Source organism: Schistocerca cancellata, chromosome 2 (genome assembly GCF_023864275.1).
Source record: "Schistocerca cancellata isolate TAMUIC-IGC-003103 chromosome 2, iqSchCanc2.1, whole genome shotgun sequence".
NCBI classification, from domain to species: Eukaryota; Metazoa; Arthropoda; class Insecta; order Orthoptera; family Acrididae; genus Schistocerca; species Schistocerca cancellata.
Genome location: NC_064627.1, coordinates 950,295,604 through 950,317,504, shown reverse-complemented (window position 1 = coordinate 950,317,504; position 21,901 = coordinate 950,295,604). Strand labels below are relative to the sequence as shown.

At 44.3% G+C, this 21,901-nt stretch overlaps 1 protein-coding gene across 1 annotated transcript in view; it reads right to left on the bottom strand.

The window, feature by feature from the left end:
- LOC126160051 (chaoptin-like) overlaps nt 1–17,330 on the bottom strand; it is a 149,793-nt gene extending 132,463 nt beyond the window's left edge. The window contains exon 1 of the mRNA XM_049916861.1: nt 17,072–17,330. Within this exon, the coding sequence (XP_049772818.1) occupies nt 17,072–17,330 (259 nt within the window). The remainder of the gene's footprint in view (nt 1–17,071) is intronic.
- Nucleotides 17,331–21,901: the final 4,571 nt, after the last annotated feature.

Genomic DNA, 21,901 nt, shown 5'->3' with positions numbered 1-21,901 from the left:
GATGTAGGTCCAGTGTTTGTAGAGCACAGTCAGGTTAGTTGTAGGCCACCAACTGGCCTCCTCCTAACCAACACACTGCCAACTCTGGCACCAAGGCATAAACAGCTTTCCACAACAGACCTCCACTTCGCACTCCAATGACCTGTCGCTTGACACCATTGAAGTCACAAATGCCTGTCGTTTGGAGTCAATGAAATCAACGCTACCGAAATTGTGTGAGAGTTGTCCTTGAAGTAATCGATTTGCAATAGTTTGCTGTGTCACTATGGTGCCAACTGCTACTCAAACTCCTGCTGCAGGTGCAGAACGATACGCCTGATCCATACGCCGAACACGATGGTCTTCCCTCTCGGCAGTGCCACGTGGCCGTCCGGAGTCCGGTTTTCTTGCCACCGTACATTCCCGTGACCAATGCTGACAGCAATCATGTACAGTGGCTACATCCCTGTCAAGTCCTTCTGCAATATCACTGAACGACCATCCAGTTTCCTGCAGCCTTGTTACACGATCCTTAGAATGTGATATTTAATTACCAACATTCACTTTTCCACGTAATCACGAGCCAGTTGGATATACACTCCTGGAAATGGAAAAAAGAACACATTGACACCGGTGTGTCAGACCCACCATACTTGCTCCGGACACTGCGAGAGGGCTGTACAAGCAATGATCACACGCACGGCACAGCGGACACACCAGGAACCTCGGTGTTGGCCGTCGAATGGCGCTAGCTGCGCAGCATTTGTGCACCGCCGCCGTCAGTGTCAGCCAGTTTGCCGTGGCATACGGAGCTCCATCGCAGTCTTTAACACTGGTAGCATGCCGCGACAGCGTGGACGTGAACCGTATGTGCAGTTGACGGACTTTGAGCGAGGGCGTAAAGTGGGCATGCGCGAGGCCGGGTGGACGTACCGCCGAATTGCTCAACACGTGGGGCGTGAGGTCTCCACAGTACATCGATGTTGTCGCCAGTGGTCGGCGGAAGGTGCACGTGCCCGTCGACCTGGGACCGGACCGCAGCGACGCACGGATGCACGCCAAGACCGTAGGATCCTACGCAGTGCCGTAGGGGACCCCACCGCCACTTCCCAGCAAATTAGGGACACTGTTGCTCCTGGGGTATCGGCGAGGACCATTCGCAACCGTCTCCATGAAGCTGGGCTACGGTCCCGCACACCGTTAGGCCGTCTTCCGCTCACGCCCCAACATCGTGCAGCCCGCCTCCAGTGGTGTCGCGACAGGCGTGAATGGAGGGACGAATGGAGACGTGTCGTCTTCAGCGATGAGAGTCGCTTCTGCCTTGGTGCCAATGATGGTCGCATGCGTGTTTGGCGCCGTGCAGGTGAGCGCCACAATCAGGACTGCATACGACCGAGGCACACAGGGCCAACACCCGGCATCATGGTGTGGGGAGCGATCTCCTACACTGGCCGTACACCACTGGTGATCGTCGAGGGGACACTGAATAGTGCACGGTACATCCAAACCGTCATCGAACCCATCGTTCTACCATTCCTAGACCGGCAAGGGAACTTGCTGTTGCAACAGGACAATGCACGTCCGCATGTAAACCCGTGCCACCCAACGTGCTCTAGAAGGTGTAAGTCAACTACCCTGGCCAGCAAGATCTCCGGATCTGTCCCCCATTGAGCATGTTTGGGACTGGATGAAGCGTCGTCTCACGCGGTCTGCACGTCCAGCACGAACGCTGGTCCAACTGAGGCGCCAGGTGGAAATGGCATGGCAAGCCGTTCCACAGGAGTACATCCAGCATCTCTACGATCGTCTCCATGGGCGAATAGCAGCCTGCATTGCTGCGAAAGGTGGATATACACTGTACTAGTGCCGACATTGTGCATGCTCTGTTGCCTGTGTCTATGTGCCTGTGGTTCTGTCAGTGTGATCATGTGATGTATCTGACCCCAGGAATGTGTCAATAAAGTTTCCCCTTCCTGGGACAATGAATTCACGGTGTTCTTATTTCAATTTCCAGGAGTGTATTTCTGCCGAAGATGAACAAGTTTTCTGAAGCCGTCACGGAAGAAGTCGACCTTCTGTTTCAGCAACCACAGTCTTACAGCTCTCACAACGTCTTCATCAGAAGGATAATGGTGTCTCCGCAGATCGTCTTTCATTATCGGAACAGATGGAAGTCAGACGGTGCTAAATCTGGACTGTATGGAGGATGCCGTACAGTGGTGATATTCAGTCTCTGAAGTACTGCTGTAGTGGCACGTGAAGTGTGTAGTTTGGCATTGTCATGCTGTAGGAAAACGTTTCCCTTTTCCGTCGGGACCCTTGTTAGCCATCGTTTCAGAGTTCGCCGAGGTATGATGATACAACGATCATACTTACTCAATCTGTCGACATTTTGCTTCTGGAACTCGGTGGCAGCTATCACAGGACGTCCAACTCTTTGGTGCTCACGCAGGTTAGATGTTCCCGCATCAAAATCTTTAAACTTACTCGCCCAACGACGCACAGTATTCACATCAACACAATCACCATAAACTGCTTTCATTCTCTGATGAATCATCATTGGGGTGACACCTTCTGCTGTAAAGAATTCAATGACTGCACAATGCTTAAATCGCATTGACCGACTGTCTGGGGAGAGTTCCATACTTTACACTGTAACAACACAACCGTTCAATGCTAAGGCTTCCCGCCAACTGAAACTGTAGAGAAGAGGCACCGCACAGGCCAGTACCTGCTGCATATCAATGATCCCTACTGTAGAAGAGTTACGAAGGTTGAGGCATTGCTTTTCAGTCAACCCTCGTATTGCACACATCTCCCCATCCGCCTCCCTGGGGCCATTTCCCCCCCCCCCTGTTCACCACATCTTCCTACCTCTATAAGTCCATCTTGTCCATAATACTCTCTCATCATGTCCTCCTACACACCCTCATTGTCCACCTAATCTGTTCTGTCTATCTGACTGTGTCTTCCTCCCTCCCATCCTCTGTCCACCTCCCCCTCCCCTTCTCCTTGTCCATCTCCTCCTTCCCCATCTTTCTTTTGCTCCTGCCCACTGCCTCTCTACATCACCTCCATCTCCCTCCTCCATCTCCCCTTCCCCCCCCCCCACACTCTGTACACCTTCTGCTCCCATTCTTTCTATCTGTACCCTCCTCATCACTCTCACTGTCCATCTCTCTCATCCCTCTCTATGTCCATCCTCGTCCTCCTCCACATCCTCTTAGTCCTCATACTCCTCTCCCTCTTTTTTGTCCCCTTTCCTCCACTAGCTCTGCCCACCCCTAACCCTATTCTTCTGTATATCTCCTACCTCTCTTTATCCAGTTCACAACCCTCACTCCCTCAAAATCCATCTACTACCCCACATTTGTCTGCTGATTCGTGCACATTAGCACATGTAGTGCCTGAAACGTGTGCTGATGCTACCGACTCAACAGACTTGTTACGCAGGTCAACCTGTCAAAGATACAAAACCCTTTTTAGCTATATCTCCGCCCCTGTGGGAACTGGGAGGTTCTAATCACCACAGTGCTCTTTATCATACAAGCAGTATATATTAGTATTAATAATAATAATTGCGTCGAGACCCTGTAAGATGAAGCAAAGCATTCTGCCTCCTTTAAGCATTCTTTCTGATCTTCCAAGATCTCTCATTTTTTCTCCATTGAGTCTGTTTCTGTTTTCAGTCCACTTTGTTCCCGGTTTCTGAGGGACTTCATTCTCTGACCTCACATTCCACTTGTATGTCTTGTCCCTATATACATTTCTGTGTTCTGTTTCTATTGGATCCATTTTTGCTCCTTGTAGGTATAGTCTGACTTGTGTTATCCATGGTACTGTTGATTTGGCCCCTTGTATATACATTAGAATTCCCTTGGTGAGTCGTTATGGTGATAGCCTGATGAACTTCACCATTCTTTTTCTGACATCTGCTGCTATATTTGACATCTTCTCTGTAGTTTTCCTAGAGTGTAATCTGTATACCTCTTCTGTCAGCTCTGAGCTGAGAATTTTCCTGATGATTTCCTTTCATCCTTCAGTATGGTTTACAAGTCACTTTTCCTATGGAGTGTTAGCATTTTTTCTCCATTGAGTCTGTTTCTGTTTTCAGTCCACTTTGTTCCCGGTTTCTGAGGGACTTCATTCTCTGACCTCACATTCTACTTGTATGTCTTGTCCCTATATACATTTCTGTGTTCTGTTTCTATTGGATCCATTTTTGCTCCTTGTACGTATAGTCTGACTTGTGTTATCCATGGTACTGTTGATTTGGCCCCTTGTATATACATTAGAATTCCCTTGGTGAGTCGTTATGGTGATAGCCTGATGAACTTCACCATTCTTTTTCTGACATCTGCTGCTATATTTGACATCTTCTCTGTAGTTTTCCTAGAGTGTAATCTGTATACCTCTTCTGTCAGCTTTGAGCTGAGAATTTTCCTGATGATTTCCTTTCATCCTTCAGTATGGTTTACAAGTCACTTTTCCTATGGAGTGTTAGCATCTCACATGCATACAGTATTTCAAGCTTGATTACAGTGTTGTAGTGTCTGACTTTCGTGTGTCTGACTTATTATATACCTGCTGTGTCTTGCAGAACACACTCTTCATTTATTGTAGTCGAGTCTTCTCTGTGGTCTTTCCTCCTCCTGCATGTTCATGGATTTCGCCTAATACTTGAAGTATGCAACTCTGTTTATTTTGCTGTATTACGTGTACTATTTTCTTACGTTTGATTTTGAGCCAAAAAAATTTGACCTCTCGAAAGAGATTTGCAGCCCAACTTTTTCTATGCATTCTTGTAGTGCCTTTATTTGTTTGGTTGATGTTGCTTCATTGTCTGATAGTATGGTTGGGTCGTCAGCAGAAGCTAGGTTTGATATTTCTATTTTGTCCCACAACATACCCAGTCTTGTTAGTTTCCAGTGTCCTTGAGTTTTCAGTTCTTTTCCACATTCCCTCATCACTTTGTCCAGTACTAGGTTGAATAATAGTGGGGATAATCCGTCACCTCCCTCTCTCTCAATACCCTTCTCCAACTCTTGTCTATCTTCTCCTCACCATCTTCTCTGACTAACATTCTCCTATCCCCTCTCTGTCCATCTCCTCCTGCCTCCTCTCTCTGCACAATTCCTTCTGCCCCTCTCTCTCTATATCCATTCCCTCCAGCCCCCATTCTCAGTCCATTCCTTCCTCTATCCATCACGAGCTTTCCACATTCCATGCACATCTGCACATATAACCCCTGAAAAACAAGTCGCTGAAGCAGGCTGATACCAATTCCACAACACATCTGTTGTACAATGCTGCATATACATCAGGGGCTTGGAAACCATTTCTTGCTGATGCCCTGAAAAGCAGATCGATGAATCAGGCTGCCACTTCTGCAATACATCATTGCTGTGGTGCAAGGCAGCCTACATGTTGGGAGCTGGGAAACCGTTTATTGCTCCTGACATGTAGGCTGCCAAACAATGAAGATTGATAAGGAAGGCCAATACTCTTTTCACATAATATGCCTCTTGTTCTTGCCAGTCTATATAGTATGAGCCAAGATAATATGTTTTGCCATATCTCCACTACTAATTGTGCTAGGAGATTATAAACCCAATGCAGATGATAATCACTATGTACTGTAGAAGTAAGTGTACAATGTGCATGCCACTAAAACTAAGAAACGAGTCCTGGTATGACCAAGGAAGTTATATAGTGTGGTAGCTCTTTATCCCCCATCCATGAAGAAGAGTAATGTTCTTACCTGTCTTATTTTGAAGACATAAGGGGTTGGAAAGTTTTGCTCTCTAGAAACTTCTGTAACATTACAGAACATTCTAGAGTATTTGAAAACATTACACAATATTCCAGAGTGCTCCAAAATGATCTGGGATGGTCTGGAACGTTCGGGAATAGTCCGAAACATTCAGGAAAATACCTGAATGATTGGGAACATCCTGAAACATCCCAAATCATTGTGGAACATTCCAGAACACATTCGCATGTTGTGGAATGTTCTGGAACATTATGGATCATTCAAAGCTTTTTTGGAATCTTCTGGAATGATATCAGTTACATTTGGTTCACACATCAGCTACAATCTGACAACAAATACAGCAAGACAAGAAAAAAATAGCCTCTTATTCAGGTGAGTGTGATAACATGGAGAGAAAAGAGGACAATGAGGTGGTCGAAAGTGAGGGGGAAGGAGCAGATAGGCAGGGATAGGAGGAGGAGAAGGAGGAGGAGGACGAGGTAGACACAAATATGGGAGGGAGAAATTGATATAAAAAGGAGAGAGAATTAGACGAGCTGAGAGGAAGGAGAGGAAGTAATGGATACACAGAACAGAAAGGGAGGAGATGAACGGACAGAGGTGAGGAGAAGATGGGCAGGGAGAGGACCGAAGAGGAGATGGACACAGGAGCAAGAGCAGATGGACAAATGGGGAAGGGGCATATTGAAGAAAGAGGGAGGCTGAGGAGATGGAAAGAGAGAAAGAGAGCAGGGACAAGAGATGGACACACAGAGGGGAAAGGAGGAGATCGACAGAGAGGAGGGAGGACGAGATTGACTAATAGAAGAGAAGAATAAATAAACACTTGGGACATGCCTGGTTTCGCAGCTTTAACTATATATATATATATATATATATATATATATATATATATATATATATATATATATATATATTTAGATACCTAACTTAGAAATTCCATATTACATACATAGAAAGGAGGAATATCCTTAGTTTGATTTGACTTTTAATTTTGCAGCTTGAAGACGTTATATATCATTGTGTAATAGATCAGCTATTGTGGTGGCAGCATTGTGCACCATTTTCTGGGCTTAAGTCTACATTAATATAGATTAATGAGTGTCAAAATTTTTTCAAATGGCTCTGAGCACAATGGGACTTATCTTCTGAGTTCATCATTCCCCTACAACTTAGAACTACTTAAACCTAACTAACCTAAGGACATCACACAGATCCATGCCCGAGGCGGGATTGGAACCTGCGATCGTAGCGGTCGCTCGGTTCCAGCCTGTAGCGCCAAGAACCGCTCGGCCACTCCAACTGGCTTAATGAGTGTTGTTTTTTTTATTAATTATGTCAGTTATTAAATACATCATTGGTCTTTTTGGACTATAGCAACTTATTTACAACGAATTTCATGAGGAAATACGTATACATTAGTCATAATTCCTATTCCTTAACAGATACCTATAACAAGACCTTGGGTGAGCAACATATATTATTCTTTCAGCATGTTTTTGTGCAATCTAAATATTCTTAAATGTAACAATACTGTAACAACAGCGATTATATTGCTATTCTTTTGTTAGGCAACCAGTTTTGGCGTTCTTGGCGGTGACATACCCAAGAACATTATTCCACATGAGATTATTGAATGAAAATACACAGTTTAGGTTAACTTACAGATTTGGCTCTCTCTCCAAAGTTTTCATTGATTCAAGTGCAAATGTAACTGAACTGAGTTTTTTTACAAGTTAAAAACGTGTTTTTCCCGGTTTAAATGCTCTTCAGTATGGACATCTAATAATACGAAAGTTTTCACCATAACTATTATTTTCTCACATGTGTTACATGTGTCGCTGTACATCTATATGTCCAAATCTGAATATATTGTTGTTTTTGGGAATTACTACCACTTACAGAAAACCACTCAATAATACTTTCGGGAATATTATTTACCATTTACCCGGTTGATGTATGTACATTTGGATTGTTTACTATACGTTTGACCTTTGCAAACACAACTAATTCTGCTTATTATACATCAGATGAAAAATTGTTTATTTATGTTAGGAAATATAGTGCACCTAAGACTGAGTCTTGTAAAACCCTGTAAGTGATTTGTTCTTGCTAAAGAGGATTTGCCACATTTATATTGGTTGATATATTGACTACAGTTTTCTATATTCCTCTGGCTGGAAACTATTGCTTTACTATTTCTTCAATCGCGTAAAATCTGTACATCTAAGAGGATATTGTGAGTAACACAGTCTGAGGCCTGACATAGATCATGAACAATACCAACCTATGCCATTTTGTTATTACTTGAGAGATAGATATAGATATAAATAATCCACAATTTCTGCTTTTGTGCTATGAAAGTGTTCACAGAAAGTATAATATTCACATTTTATCCTCGAGTCAGAAACATACAAATTTACAGTAGCCATACACACACACACACATACACATACATATATATATATATATATATATATATATATATATATATATATATATATATGTATTGTATTTATATTACATGTGCCCAGTACTTTGCAACCTCCAAGGCACTTGGAGTGGCTTGCAGGAGATCAATCTTCGTGCAGGATGTAGGGCACAAAAGGCACTGGAGCATGTGGCTTGTTGTTTGTTCTTGTCCACAATCACAGGACGTATCTTCTGTTATGAAGCAACATCTCTTCAGGTTGTCTCTGGATCGTCCAACTCCTGATCGTAATCTGTTTAAAGATTTCCACACCAGCCAGATCTCGTTGTGTCCAGGTGGTAGTTCTTCAGCTTCTGGCATCTGCAGGTGAGGCGTCGACTTCTTCCATAACTCCAGCCTTGCCTTCTCTGGTGAAATAGTGAGCTTCTCGGGGTGTTCTCAGGAAGCTCTTTCGCGATCTCAGCCGTTGCTGTGTTGGATTATGTCCGTTTTGTGGATGGGCACTGTCCTGTTCCACTTTCAGTCTCTCCTTGTTGGCAGCCACTGTTCTGCGTACCCATGGTGGCGCTATTCCAGCCAGGCAGGAGAGCTTATAAGTTGGGGTAGGTCTTAAGCAACCTGTGATCAACCTGCAGGTTTAGTTGAGAGCAATGTCAACTTGCTTGGCATGAGATGACCTGTACCAGCCTAGAGAAGCATATTCAGCAGTAGAAAAGCACAGTGCCATTGCAGAACAGCGAATAGTTTGTGGATGTGATCCCCACTGTGTCCCCGCTAGTTTGCGAATTTGGTTGTTTCGAGCGGAGATTTTCATTTTGGTGTTCTTGCAGTGAGTTTTGAGTGTCAGAGTTCTATCGAGAGTGACTCCAGAGTATTTAGGTGCGTGATGATGCTGGAATTGGATGCCTGACTATGCAATATGTAGCTCACGATTAGCTTCCCTGTTCATTACATGAAAGGCACACACTTAATGAGTTGGCAAATAATTTACCAGTGGCAAAAGCGTTGTAAAATGATCTCATTTATAACTTTTAACTGTGTTGACTTCTCTTAGACAATAAAACGCTCGATCTACATGGCCACTATGTTTTCATGTGACAATTATGATCGATATGGACGACTGGGAGTTTCTTAGTTGTGCGAGCAACGCGGCCGTACTACGCAGAGCACGTTGCACGAGTGCTAAACGTGTGGGTGGCTCCGCGCACGTCGGCAGAGGGCTGTCGGCCTGCGCTAATGAGGCGGCACGCACGAGCACGCGAGTCCCCGCCACGCACCAGCGCCGCTGCTGATTCGTTACGCCTGGCTGTAACGTGCGCCGGTCACGCAACGCGACTCACAACTACACGAGGCCGCTCTTCGCAGTTCCCAACTTCCTTATCGCCAGGCTTGCGTCCCAACACCGCTGCAATTGCATATGAGGTGCGCCCGGCGGTATTACGCAAGTGAAATCACATAATAATACTGAAATATAAACAGTAACCCGTACTCAGGCACAGGCGGAAAGTTGCATATAACATTACATATAAAGATCGTAACAGTACATCAGAAAAATCGATATTTTGCAGAAATGATATTCATTCAAAAACTTAATATCAAATACATGGACAAAATTCACGGGAAGGGTTATCGCGCTAAAAGACTATTGTGAATGACGCCTGAATTTTATGAGTAGATGCGTCGTACTCACGATATGTGTACATCAGTAGCGGCATCGGTGGCAATGGACACTGATGGTATCAACAATGTAGCAGCCATATAACCGTCAGCATACACATGGAAACAATATCCGACAAAATGGCAACACAAAATTGGGTCGACACAAAATTAGAGAAAATATCAAATTGTACTGCGACATGCAGTTCATATTGTAAAAATTGTAGGAACGGAAAAAGAACTGTAATAAGTAAACTAATTTCTTGGCACAGCTACAGCGCCTTTTGCCATAGCAGATAATGCCCAATGGGCGCCATTCTAATTTATCATAAGGGGGAGAAATTTGTCAAGTCCGACATGACATTTAAACACTGCCACCACTGGTTTAAGTCTCAGAGACTTACGATTAAGTTGCAAATCTCTCATAATCAGTTACATACACAGAACTGTGACAAATGTCAACCATAGTAAAATGGTGTTCAGAGCTAAAGGGTGAAAGTAATTTTCGCATGTTGTATCACTGCCATGTAAAACATATCTATGACACTTGTACCATACACAATAAAAACTGTATTCTACAGTAAATAACTTAACGAAATATGCAGTAAGGCGAACAGAAATTACACTTTTAATCAAAGATGATTATTAAACTGACGTCACAGCGTTTTATGATGGTCCCTGGGACAAAAGATGGGACGTCGTTTTTATTAGGGTGTCTGATCACCACAGATGGCAGTGGATATTCTGCAAGTTGCCTTGCTGACCACGAGGTTGATCAGGAGGTCTCGTGGTAGGGCGTTCCATTCCTCCACCAGCACTGTTGACTACAGGCGGCTGGTGTTGGTGCCTGTGGACGTACTGCAGGAACTCCCCTCAACGCATTCCATGCGTTCTCGATGGGATTTAAGTCGGTGGACCGGGGAGGCCAGTCTTCTCGTCCCAAGGGCTCCTCCACATGCACTGTGCATCAATAAACAGGTATTCAGAGCTGAATGTACCCTTGACAAGACGCACGGTAGGAAACTGTACGGTGTCAGAATAATGTTCACTGCAAGTCTACTGCGTTCAGAAATTTGGAGGACAGTAGCCGATGCAACATCATAACTCCCACAGCGTAACACCTGGATCACCAAAACGTTCGTGTTCGACAATGTTCCTGGATCCATTGCTTGTTTCAAATGTCATCACATGAAGGTTCTTCCACAATCACTACTCAAGCACAATCTGCTCTCATGCGAGTATAGCATACGAACTCTCTCCTCCTTGGTCCAGTCCCCACGCTCTTGGCACCAGCGCACGTCTATTTACATATGGCCACTGAGCTATGTCACTTGGCTTTCGAAAGTCACCTTCATTCTTAAGTTTAGCACACCAGTGTACTATAAGGACCTTAATCAACAGCTAGGAGCCAGCAAGCGCGGACCATCTGTCGACGTAAGAACGATATCACGAACTTTAAAACAACTTAACACATTATTTACGAGTTCAGCTTTATATACAAGAACCACAGTCGGCAGCACAGACTATCCTAAAAGGAATCAGATCTATGACTCTCCGGTTATTTCAGAATTTTGCGGTACATTTGTTGAAAGATAATAGACTACTTGGCAATGTCGCTCACAGTAAACACTATTAAAATACGGTGGGGTGAGTTGAGGATTAGAAATAATATGACACTGAAATGAATGTATTGCTATGCTGTAGGAATGGGAGGAAGGGGAAGGGGAGGGATGAGGAACTGTTAACCTGGAAAGTGATGAAAAGTGATGTAGAAATTAAGATTGGAACAGGAAGGAGCCAGGACAGTTTAGATGATGGGAGATATACTCCAGCCTTGATGTAAGGAAAGGAAGTGGCAGATAAGGCTGCGAGACAGTTGAGGAAGAGGAAGCGGTCGTTTCATTGCTGAATCTGAAAATGTGTAAATTGAGGGAGCATTGGATATGTTGGTATTGGGGCGACAGTAAAGAACAATAATGGTTCGTAAACTACTGAGGAAACAGTGGGTCTGTAATCAACAAATTGACGGGATGTATGTTATTCAGTCTACAAGGGACCTTGCGGTGAACAAAACCAGGGATAAAATTTCGAGAGTAAATTAAGGTTCTGGAATGAGATTGTAATACTGTCGTAGATAGCAAGGAACATGAAGGAACAAGTGGAAGAAATGACAAGTGTGTTGAGAAGAGGGTAAATAGTAGAGTGGATATGATATGCGGAGAGGATATAGCAAGATAAACATTTTGAAGAGACACGTAAGATAAATTTATTTGTTTGTAAGTCTTTTCTAAAGTTATATGTCTGGAGTGTAGCATTACGCAGATGTGAAACGTGGACGATAAGAGTTAAGGCAAGAAGATAATACGAACTTTCGAAATGTGGTTCTATACGATATTGCTGAAGATTAGATGCGTGGATCGTGTATGTAATGAAAAAGTTATAAATATAACTGGGGAAGAAAGTAATTTATGGCACAACTTGACGAAAAGAAGTGATCGTTTAATGGGATGCATTAGAAAGTGTAAAGAAATCTAAAGTTTGATAGTGGAGGGTAGTCTGCAGAGGTAAAAGTTGTAGAAGGAGACCAAGAGACGAACACGCTAACACGGAACAAATATATGCAGCTTTCAACCACTATTCAGAGATAAAGAGGCTTGTACAAGCAATCAGAGCAACAACATAGGATTGGAAAGAACTTCGAAGAACTTGAGGAGAGGAGGGTATTTTAGCAAATGTTAGAGGATACATGTAGAACATTGAAGACAGATACGGAAGGAGAGGCGGACTTCATATCATTAAATGACTTTTAAGAGAGAGTAAAATTTTGTGGGAGCTGAATCCATAAGGATTACAATGGGTCATGTAAGGTGTCTTTAGGTGCAGTGAAGGATGATTTTTCGGCGCACTGCATGACGGCGAGTGACGGAAATCGCTCGCACACACATCTAATCGCGACAACTATGAAATATGTGAGGTCGGCTTTGACAGCGGCGCCTTGTAATAGTGCATTTGACTCCCCAGTGAGAGAATGTTTACCTTTTTACGCAAAATAATGTGTGAGCAGAATGTTTAGTGTATCGTAAGAAACCGAATACTTTCAGAAAGTTCAATTCACAAAGACACTTCAACGGAAACGGGAAAAGTGAAGAATATGAGCGTTTACAAGAGATTTTAAAACTTAAACGGAAACTCTCTCATGAGGACGGAGAAGAGGAAGAAAAATCAAGTGAATGTCCCGTTAGGATGAGATATAAACTTGTGCTACCTTTATCGAAGTAATAGCGCCCTTTAACATATGATGATTTAATAAAAGAATATTTCGTAGCTGCAACAGAGTCTTTATGTTCAATTCGGATAGAAGAATTTCACGAACTGCCGTTATCAAACATGACTATCATTGGTAGCAGACAGGATATGGGAGACGACGTTCAGAGCCAGCTTGGAAAATATTTGCAAAGGGCCTGTTGAAAATTCTTTAGGGCTCTATTGAAGTGAAAATATCGCAGGCACAAAGCTTGTTGTGACATTCTTAACAGCGCTGAGGAAAAGGGTAAAAATATAAGTCTGTCATGGAATTTATTTGTTTAAATGTCTTCAAATACAATGCCAGTCGTGGTGGGAAAAACGCTGGTGCGCAAACCTAGAGGTGGAAAGTAACTTTCGCATGATGTGTCACTGTCGGGAAACTTAGCTCCATGAATCGGGAGCCCTAAAAAAAGAGCTCTTGGAATGAGAGGGTATTCAGAAATCAGACTGAGCTGCCCGCCCCGGTGACATATAAATCCCATCAAACACGCGTGGGATCCGTTGGGGTGACGTACAGAAGCACATCAACATGCGTCAGTTACCAGCTCTTGTCCACCGCGCAAGTGGTGGAATGGAATGCCTTACCACAACCTCGTGACCAGCATGGGAGAAAGTTGCAGAGCATGGCTTGCCGACCGAGATATTCACACAGTCTATTAAGGACCACGTCCCCCCTTTTGTAACCTCCGGAGGACCATCATGAACTATGATGACTTCATTGCAATTATTGCATTTGAACAGCAGTGACGTTTATGTTCGTCTAGTTGGGTGTTTCCTTCAGTTACATTCTGAACTACGATGGGCGTTCAATAAGCCGTGCAACACTTCTTTTCTCGGCCAATTTCAGTTGAAAAATTGCGGAATTTGTTGTAGGACACTGTGGACTATTTCCCCTTCAGCCCCCATAGTTTCAACACGCTGCGCTCCGATGTGTAGCGGCGCTATACGTAGCTTTCAAAATGGCGTCTGTATCAGAGGTGCTCTGGAAGCAGAAATCTGTCACTGACTTCCCTTTGCTGGAAAACCAAATCATCGCAGATATTCGTAGGCCCTAGCAGAGTGTTTACGGAGATCCAGCAGTGAAAAAAAATCGCATTGAGTCGTCGACCGAAGGGTCCATCACCATTGCAATAAGGTAGCGCAAACATGTCCGATTTCCCGCATGCCTACTGGCCGCAGCCGTGTCCCTGCAATGCGGGAAAGAACGGATACTCTCATTCTAGTTGATCGACGCTTCGCAATCTGACACCTGGCTGCTCAGTTTGACGTTTTTGAAGCTAGATTTGACACACTCGGCCGGCCGGATTGACCGAGCGTTTCTAGGTGCTACAGTCTGGAACCGTGTGACCACTATGGTCGTAGGTTCTAATCCTGACTCAGGCATGGATGCGTGTGATGTCCTTAGGTTAGTTAGGTTTAAGCAGTTCCAAAAGTTGTAGGAGACTGATGACTTCAGAAGTTAAGTCCATACTGCTCAGAGCCATTTTTTTTTTTTTGACGCACTCGTCCAGCAGTTGGGGTATTCAAAGGTGTGTGCTAGTGAGGATCATCGCTGCCTAATACAAGAACATAAAGAGCAGCGAAGGACCACCTATACGGAACCGCTGACGCGTTATGACGCTGACCGTGACAGTTTTTTTTTTCGAACATCGTCACAGGTGATGAAACATGGGTTCACCACTTTGAACGGAAAACATAACGGAAATCCATGTAGTGATGCTACATCACCTCTCCTTTCAACAAAAAGTTCGAAACCACACCGGCAGCCGGTAGTCTTGACGACGCTCTTCTGCGACCCTGAAGGGATTATTCTCTTAGATGTCCTCACTCATAGTGCAACGATCAACTTTTAGGTATACTGTGATACTGTCAGGAAACTGAAGAGATGACTTCAGTGTGTTCGTGACCGCAAAAATGCTAATGAACTTCCCCCTCTCCGTCGTAATGCAAGGCCACACACAAGTCTGTGCACCTGAGAAGAGCTCACAATTCTTGAGTGGACTGTTCTTCCTCATCGTCCCTACAGCCCTGATCTCGCACCTTGCCATTTCCATCTGTTTGCCCGAATGAAGGATGCACTCCATGGGAAGCGGTAAGTGGATGATAGGGAGGTTATCTCACGCAGCAAGACGTTGGCCGCGACGGCGACCCGTGTCGTGGTAAGCGCTCATGCAGGATCTTCCAGAAAGGTGCTGTAAGGCAGTTGCATTGAATAAAGATTACGTTGAAAAACAGGGATTTGCAGCCAAAAGAGTGCAGAATAATGTGGTATGCTGGAATCTGGACTAAAACCAACCTGCTTTCAGAGAAAATGTATTGCATTACTTATTTTATGTTAAACGGGGGCCTAGAAACGACGGAGGGGCTCCGTCCCCGACGCAGCCGCAGTGGTCCACACAGCGCCACGACGACTACCGCAGTCCACTTCACCCCTCGGGCCACCCTACAACCCCACACCGAACCCACGGTTATTGCATGGTTCGGCCCCCGGTGCAGCGTACGTGGAGAACTTGTTTGCGCAGCAATCGCCGACATAGTGTAGCTGGGGCGGAATAAGGGGAACGAGCCCGCATCCGCCGTGGATAACGGAAAACCATCCAGATACTGGTCGGCTCACGGGACCTGGACGCAGGTCCACCGGGTGGATTGGTGCCGGGGACCAGACGCTGCTTCCCGCCCAGAAAATCGCATTACTTACTGAACGCCACTCTTATAGTGTAACAATTCGTTCTGAGTATAGTCTAAGTTTAATCGAGAAATGCTACTTGGCAGAAACACATCATGCGAAAGTTATTTTCGTCCTTCTGGTTTGCAGGCCTATGTAATTCAGTGTTCTTAGCGCAACAGAATGGGGAAATGAAAAAGCTTGCATTACGGGATTCGCGCTGATCTTGAGCGTGAATTAGCAGAACTGGAATACGACAATAAATGTAAAGACAATCTAATTGTTTCCGACATTTTCCTTGAGGATCGATTTCCTCTTTTACGCAAGTCTCAAAATCACTCCATACTATAGTCCTGTGACGATGGACTGAGTACAGTATTCGCTGCTCAATGGCCTTCACTCGCCGTCTGCTTATGCAGCACGTACAAGAAGCCTGTTTACATGTTTGTATATTGGCAGCGCTGTAGAATGCATTAATATCACTCTCTGCTCTCGCTAAGAGAATCTGTGGCTGAAAGTACTCGCTGTAAGAAGTTAATAGTTAGAAGTGATGGGGTTTAGGAGTGTTAGCGCGAGCGGACGATTTGTACGCGCACCCTTCATGGCGATTCAATGCTGGTTGGAAAAGGATTGTAAAATGATGATTGAAGTATCTGCTAATAATTCCGAAATGGAACTATTATATAAGTTTTGGAACTGCATGTCAATGAATGACGTAAAATCTGCTAAATACATTGTTAGCTCTGCAACAAAACCTTTCCTTTGCTAACTACATGGCTATTAGTAGTTAGAGCCTACAGTAGATACAATCATTTTATTTAGCTGGCTGTAGTTGCTGCTTGCTGTTACTGCTGTAGTTCGTGTTATGAAGATTCTCTGTGAGGTAAGTGAGCTATGAAAATATGTAGCTTATTGTTAAGATTCCTTCTAATTCAGGGCCCTTCTTTTGTGACAATTATTTTGAAAGTCAGCTTGCGTTTGGATATAGCGGACCATAAATGAATATGATAAGTTCGAGATGTACTTTTCAGGGAAAATTCTGTAGGTCAGTAAAATAAAACGATAGAAAGAAGCAGTAGTTTCAGAACATTCAGTAGGCACTCGGCAGTTTAAGTAGAATAACGAAGAAGTTTCACCTACTCAGTTGTTTCAACAGTTTCAGTTTGAGAAATAAACGCAAACGTTTCACACGCTTGCTGTAAAATCCTGATGTAAGATGAAATGAGACACGAGAGAACACAGATGCTGGGCGGCGCATTACCTGGCATGGTGGAGAAGGGAACGCCGACGCAGGTGATGTCGCGCAGGCCGTGCAGCGAGGGCGGCGCGCTAAAGCGGACGGTGGGCACGTCGGTGTGGCTGCCGAACTTGCAGGAGCACATCGTGTTGAAGGAGCAGGGCGCCACCTCGTGGGCCAGCGACGGCGCGGGCCCCACCCACAGCGGCAGCAGCAGCAGCAGCAGCGGCAGCAGCGCCGGCCGGCGGGGCGGCGGCCACCGGCTGGGGGCCCCTGGCCGCATCTGCCCAACACACGTGCGCTCACCACCACTGTACTGGGCCCGACGCACCACCAGGCTGACGCAGTATTGTATATACACAGATGCAGTTTTGAATGAGTCTGCGAAGTGAGTAGAGGAGGTAAGACGAAAGCTTGGCGCACATTTGCGACTCTTGGTCCTTTGTTGTTGGAAATTTTGTACAATGAAGCTTCTTGAAACTTAGAAGGAGAATACGGTCAGTGCCATAATTCGACTTCTCAGGACCTTTGCTCACTGGCAGTGTGGTCACGATAAACAAAAGCGTGTCTCCGTTTATCCCTACAAGCGCGACTGTTGCTGCCAACACGACAGACGAAGTTTCTGAATTACTGTCTGTAACTTTCAGCGAGTAAATAGCTAAACAGAAGCAGGTTCAAATGGTTCAAATAGCTCTGAGCACTTTGGGATATAACTTCTGAGGTCATCAGTCCCCTGGAACGTAGAACTACTTGAACCTAACTAACCTAAGGTCATCACACACATCCATGCCCGAGGCAGGATTCGAGCCTGCGACCGTAGCGGTCGCCCGGTTCCAAACTGTAGCGCCTAGAACCGCTTGCCCATCATGGACGGCAAACAGAAGCAGGGGTGCAATGGCTGGTTTCACGGCTTCACACTTTTGTGGCCGGTGTTCGAAACACGATTATTATTTTTATTTTTGTTTTTGATTTATATGCCCATGTCCACAGAAGATTATTACAAGAATATTTTCCATTGTATGCTGAAATTACTTTCTCCCCATTCGTCTATTAATTGTGCCTCTTATGAATAAATTCCAGAGAACCAACAATGGGAGAACTGTTTGGAATTGATTTCAGTGAAAATCTTGTAATATATCTTGATTCATAATCAATTGTAAGCGCGTGTTACCGGGAAAATGAACACTTTTACGTGGTTTGTTAGAAATTATTATCCACGTGTGAGATCTTCAGTTGCCTTTAACGACGTTTCTTTCCCGAATGAGATTCATATGAAGAAATGTCAGTGTGGTAAATCTGCCTTTTCACCACACTCGTGGTATTCTTAATCTTTATACGATTGGTATAATCCAAGAGAATGCACCAAATTTTTTCTGAAGCATAAGTTCACTACTGGCCATTAAAATTGCTACACCACGAAGATGACATGCTACAGACGTGAAATTTAACCGACAGGAAGGCGATGCTGTGATATGCAAATGATTAGCTTTTCAGAGCATTCACACAAGGCTGGTGCCGGTGACGGCACCTACAACTTGCTGAAATTAGGAAAGTTTACAACCGATTTCTCATACACAAACAGCAGTTGACCGGCGTTGCCTAGTGAAACGTTGTTGTGATGCCTCGTGTAAGCAGAAGAAATGCGTAACATCACGTTTCCGGCTTTGATAAAGGTCGGATTGTAGCCTATCGCGATTGCGGTGTATTGTATCGCGATATTGCTGCTTGCGTTGGAAGAGATCCAATGACCGTTAGCACAATCAGTGGGTTAGGAAGGTAACACGGAACGCCGTGCTGGATCTCAACGGCCTCGTATCGCTACCAGTCGAGATGACAGGCATCTTATCCGCATGGCTGTAACGGATCGTGCAGCCACGTCTCGATCCCTGAGTCAACAAATGGGGACGTTTGCAAGACAACAACCATCTGCACGAACAGTTCGACGACGTTTGCAGCAGCATGGACTATCGGCTCGGAGACCATGGCTGCGGTTACCCTTGACGCTGCATCACAGACAGGAGCGCCTGCGATGGTGTCCTCAAAGACGAACCTGAGTGCACGAATGGCAAATCGTCATTTTTTCGGATGAATCCAGGTGCTGTTTACAGCATCATGGTGGTCGCATTCGTGTTTGGCGACGTCGCGGTGAACGCACGTTGGAAGCGTGTATTCGTCATCGCCATACTGGTGTATCACCCGGCGTAATGGTATGGGGTGCCATTGCTTACACGTCTCGGTCACCTCTTGTTCGCATTGACGGCACTTTGAAGAGTGGACGTTACATTTCAGATGTGTTACGACCCGTGGCTCTACCCGTCATTCGATCCCTGCGAAACACTACATTTCTGCAGGGTAATGCACGACCGCATGTTTCAGGTCCTGTACAGGCCTTTCTGGATACAGAATATGTTCGATTGCTGCCCTGACCAGCACATTCTCTAGATCTCTCACCAATTGAAAACGTCTGGTCAATGGTGGCCGAGCAATTGGCTCGTCACAATACGCCAGTCACTACTCTTGATGAACTGTGGTATCGTTATTACGGCCAGAGGTGATTGTTCTGGGTACTGATTTCTCAGGATCTATGCACCCAAATTGCGTGAAAATGTAATCACATGTCAGTTCTAGTATAATATATTCGGCCAATGACTACCCGTTTATCGTCTGTATTTCTTCTTGGTGTAGCAATTTTAATGGCCAGTAGTGTATAAGAATAAAATATAGTTTTTTTCCCGTCTTTGATCACAATATAAAGTCCTTCGATAATGACCGGTTTCAGTGAGTAATGACCATCTACAATATAAAAAATATACAACTACTGGGCTGTCAATCTTTAAAAACAATACAGTATTTCATATCACTATATACTCTCATACAAACTGGGAAATGTACGGATAAAATAAGGTAAAGCGTACCTGTTCTACTCCGTGCCCTAATGTGATAAAGCCATAATGGCATCATCAAAATATATAAATACACTCAGCAAAGCATCGTCACGTAGAACTAAAATATGGTATAAAATATTTTACACCATATTTTAGTTCTACGTGACAATGCTTTTCTTTTTTCATATTCGAAGGAAGTTACCTTGCAATGTCTAAGTGTGAGTAGTGTGCAGTCAAGTCCACTTAAAATACGAAGTCGTCATTCCACTCCAGTTGTTCTAATTTTTATTTCTGCACTCCTGTTTCCTTCATAAATTCAACAATAGCGAGATTTAAACCGAAAAATCGTTCAGGACTTGTAGTAATATATGACGTCCACATGCTTTTCATTCATTTCCTTTGAAAACTGTTGAAAATTAAAATGGAATAATGTGTGCAACTTCATAAATTTTACTATTCATACCGCCAATTTCCACAAGTGCTCCATGCCTGCAAATCTGGCACAACGTGGTTATTGATGTACAGAACAGTGAATCCCATCTGCCGATCGCTGGAATTCTTAGCTCTTGAATGGTATTATAACGTCATTTTGAAGTGAGTAAGCAGTACCCACCGCTTATGCCAATCGAGAATTCTCATCGGTCTCTTCTTTCTTTCCCATTTATTTTAAAGGACTGCCACGTTTGGTGCAAACAGGCACTGGACCTGTGAACGTCCTTCATATCACGAACAAACAGGCTAAACAGCGCTGATACCACGGTTCTGCCGAACTGAGAGAGTTGCGCCAACAACAAAATGCCACAACGCAGTGCTGAATCAAATGTCGCGTTGTTCCGGATAGTTCCGGGTAGGGCCGAGCAAAGCCTTGGCCCGAAAGTGGCCCGCACGCATTCCACGTGTGAAGTTCACCAAGTCGTGACCGGCCCTGGTCTTGGAGATGTGCTGCGTAAACACATCTAAACCTTTTTCAAACACAAGTTAGATTGATGGAGGAACGGAGAATCGTATCCACAGAACATCTGAACAGCCTCGTGGAGCGTCTAAAAATAGATGCACATCGCATGCTGCTGTTTGCAGTGAACATACTACTTACTGGTAAGTTAGCACGAATGTGATAATTGACATCATAAAATTAACGTTCATTCATTACCTCTTTCGGTCAAGTGATCACAATCAGGTAAAATAAAATTAATTATATCATCATGTGTAGTATCATTCTGCCTGTGGCCACCAAAAAATTAAGAATAAAAAACCAACGTGCATTAATGAAACACTAGACAAAATTGAAATGCATTACAACTAAGACTTCGGCAGAAGATGATGGTTACTAAACTCATCGAGACGTTGCGACAAGACGACGCCACCACTCGGCTGATAACCCGAGAAGAATTCATCATTGGAATACGCCGAGAACGACTGAAATCGCATGTGTAGACAATTCTATACAGGAGTACCTCCTGAATTTCAAAAGTCAACTGTTCTGAAACTACAAGTCACACAGAAAGACGACACATGTCTCCAAGTCTTGACGCACTTCACATGTTTCCAATATGCTGGAAGAGCATGTACATGGGATTCACTGAAGTCTGTACGACAGTATCCCGCTTCGAAAATCTGTTCACTGGGTTGCCTATCTGCAGGAGTGAGCTAATTCGATGTGACAGTGCGGAGCGGATGATTTATCAACATTTTGAGATTGGCTTGCCCTCTAGCGGAGCGCTCAGCAAATACGCCACGGCCCATATACGAGTCGTAAATTGGAAAAATTGCCTATCCACTGACGTGTGTCAATTTTCGGTATGTGTTGCAGTTTTCATATAGTCGCCTTTTGAAAGTTTAGTAGTACTTATGAATAAACCTGTATTTAGGTTCCACGTTACTGATATACAGATACCAGAGAGAAAAATGCTCTTATTACAACACAAAAAAGTCGAAAGTTCCTGGCCACAATTAGGGATGTAATAGAAGG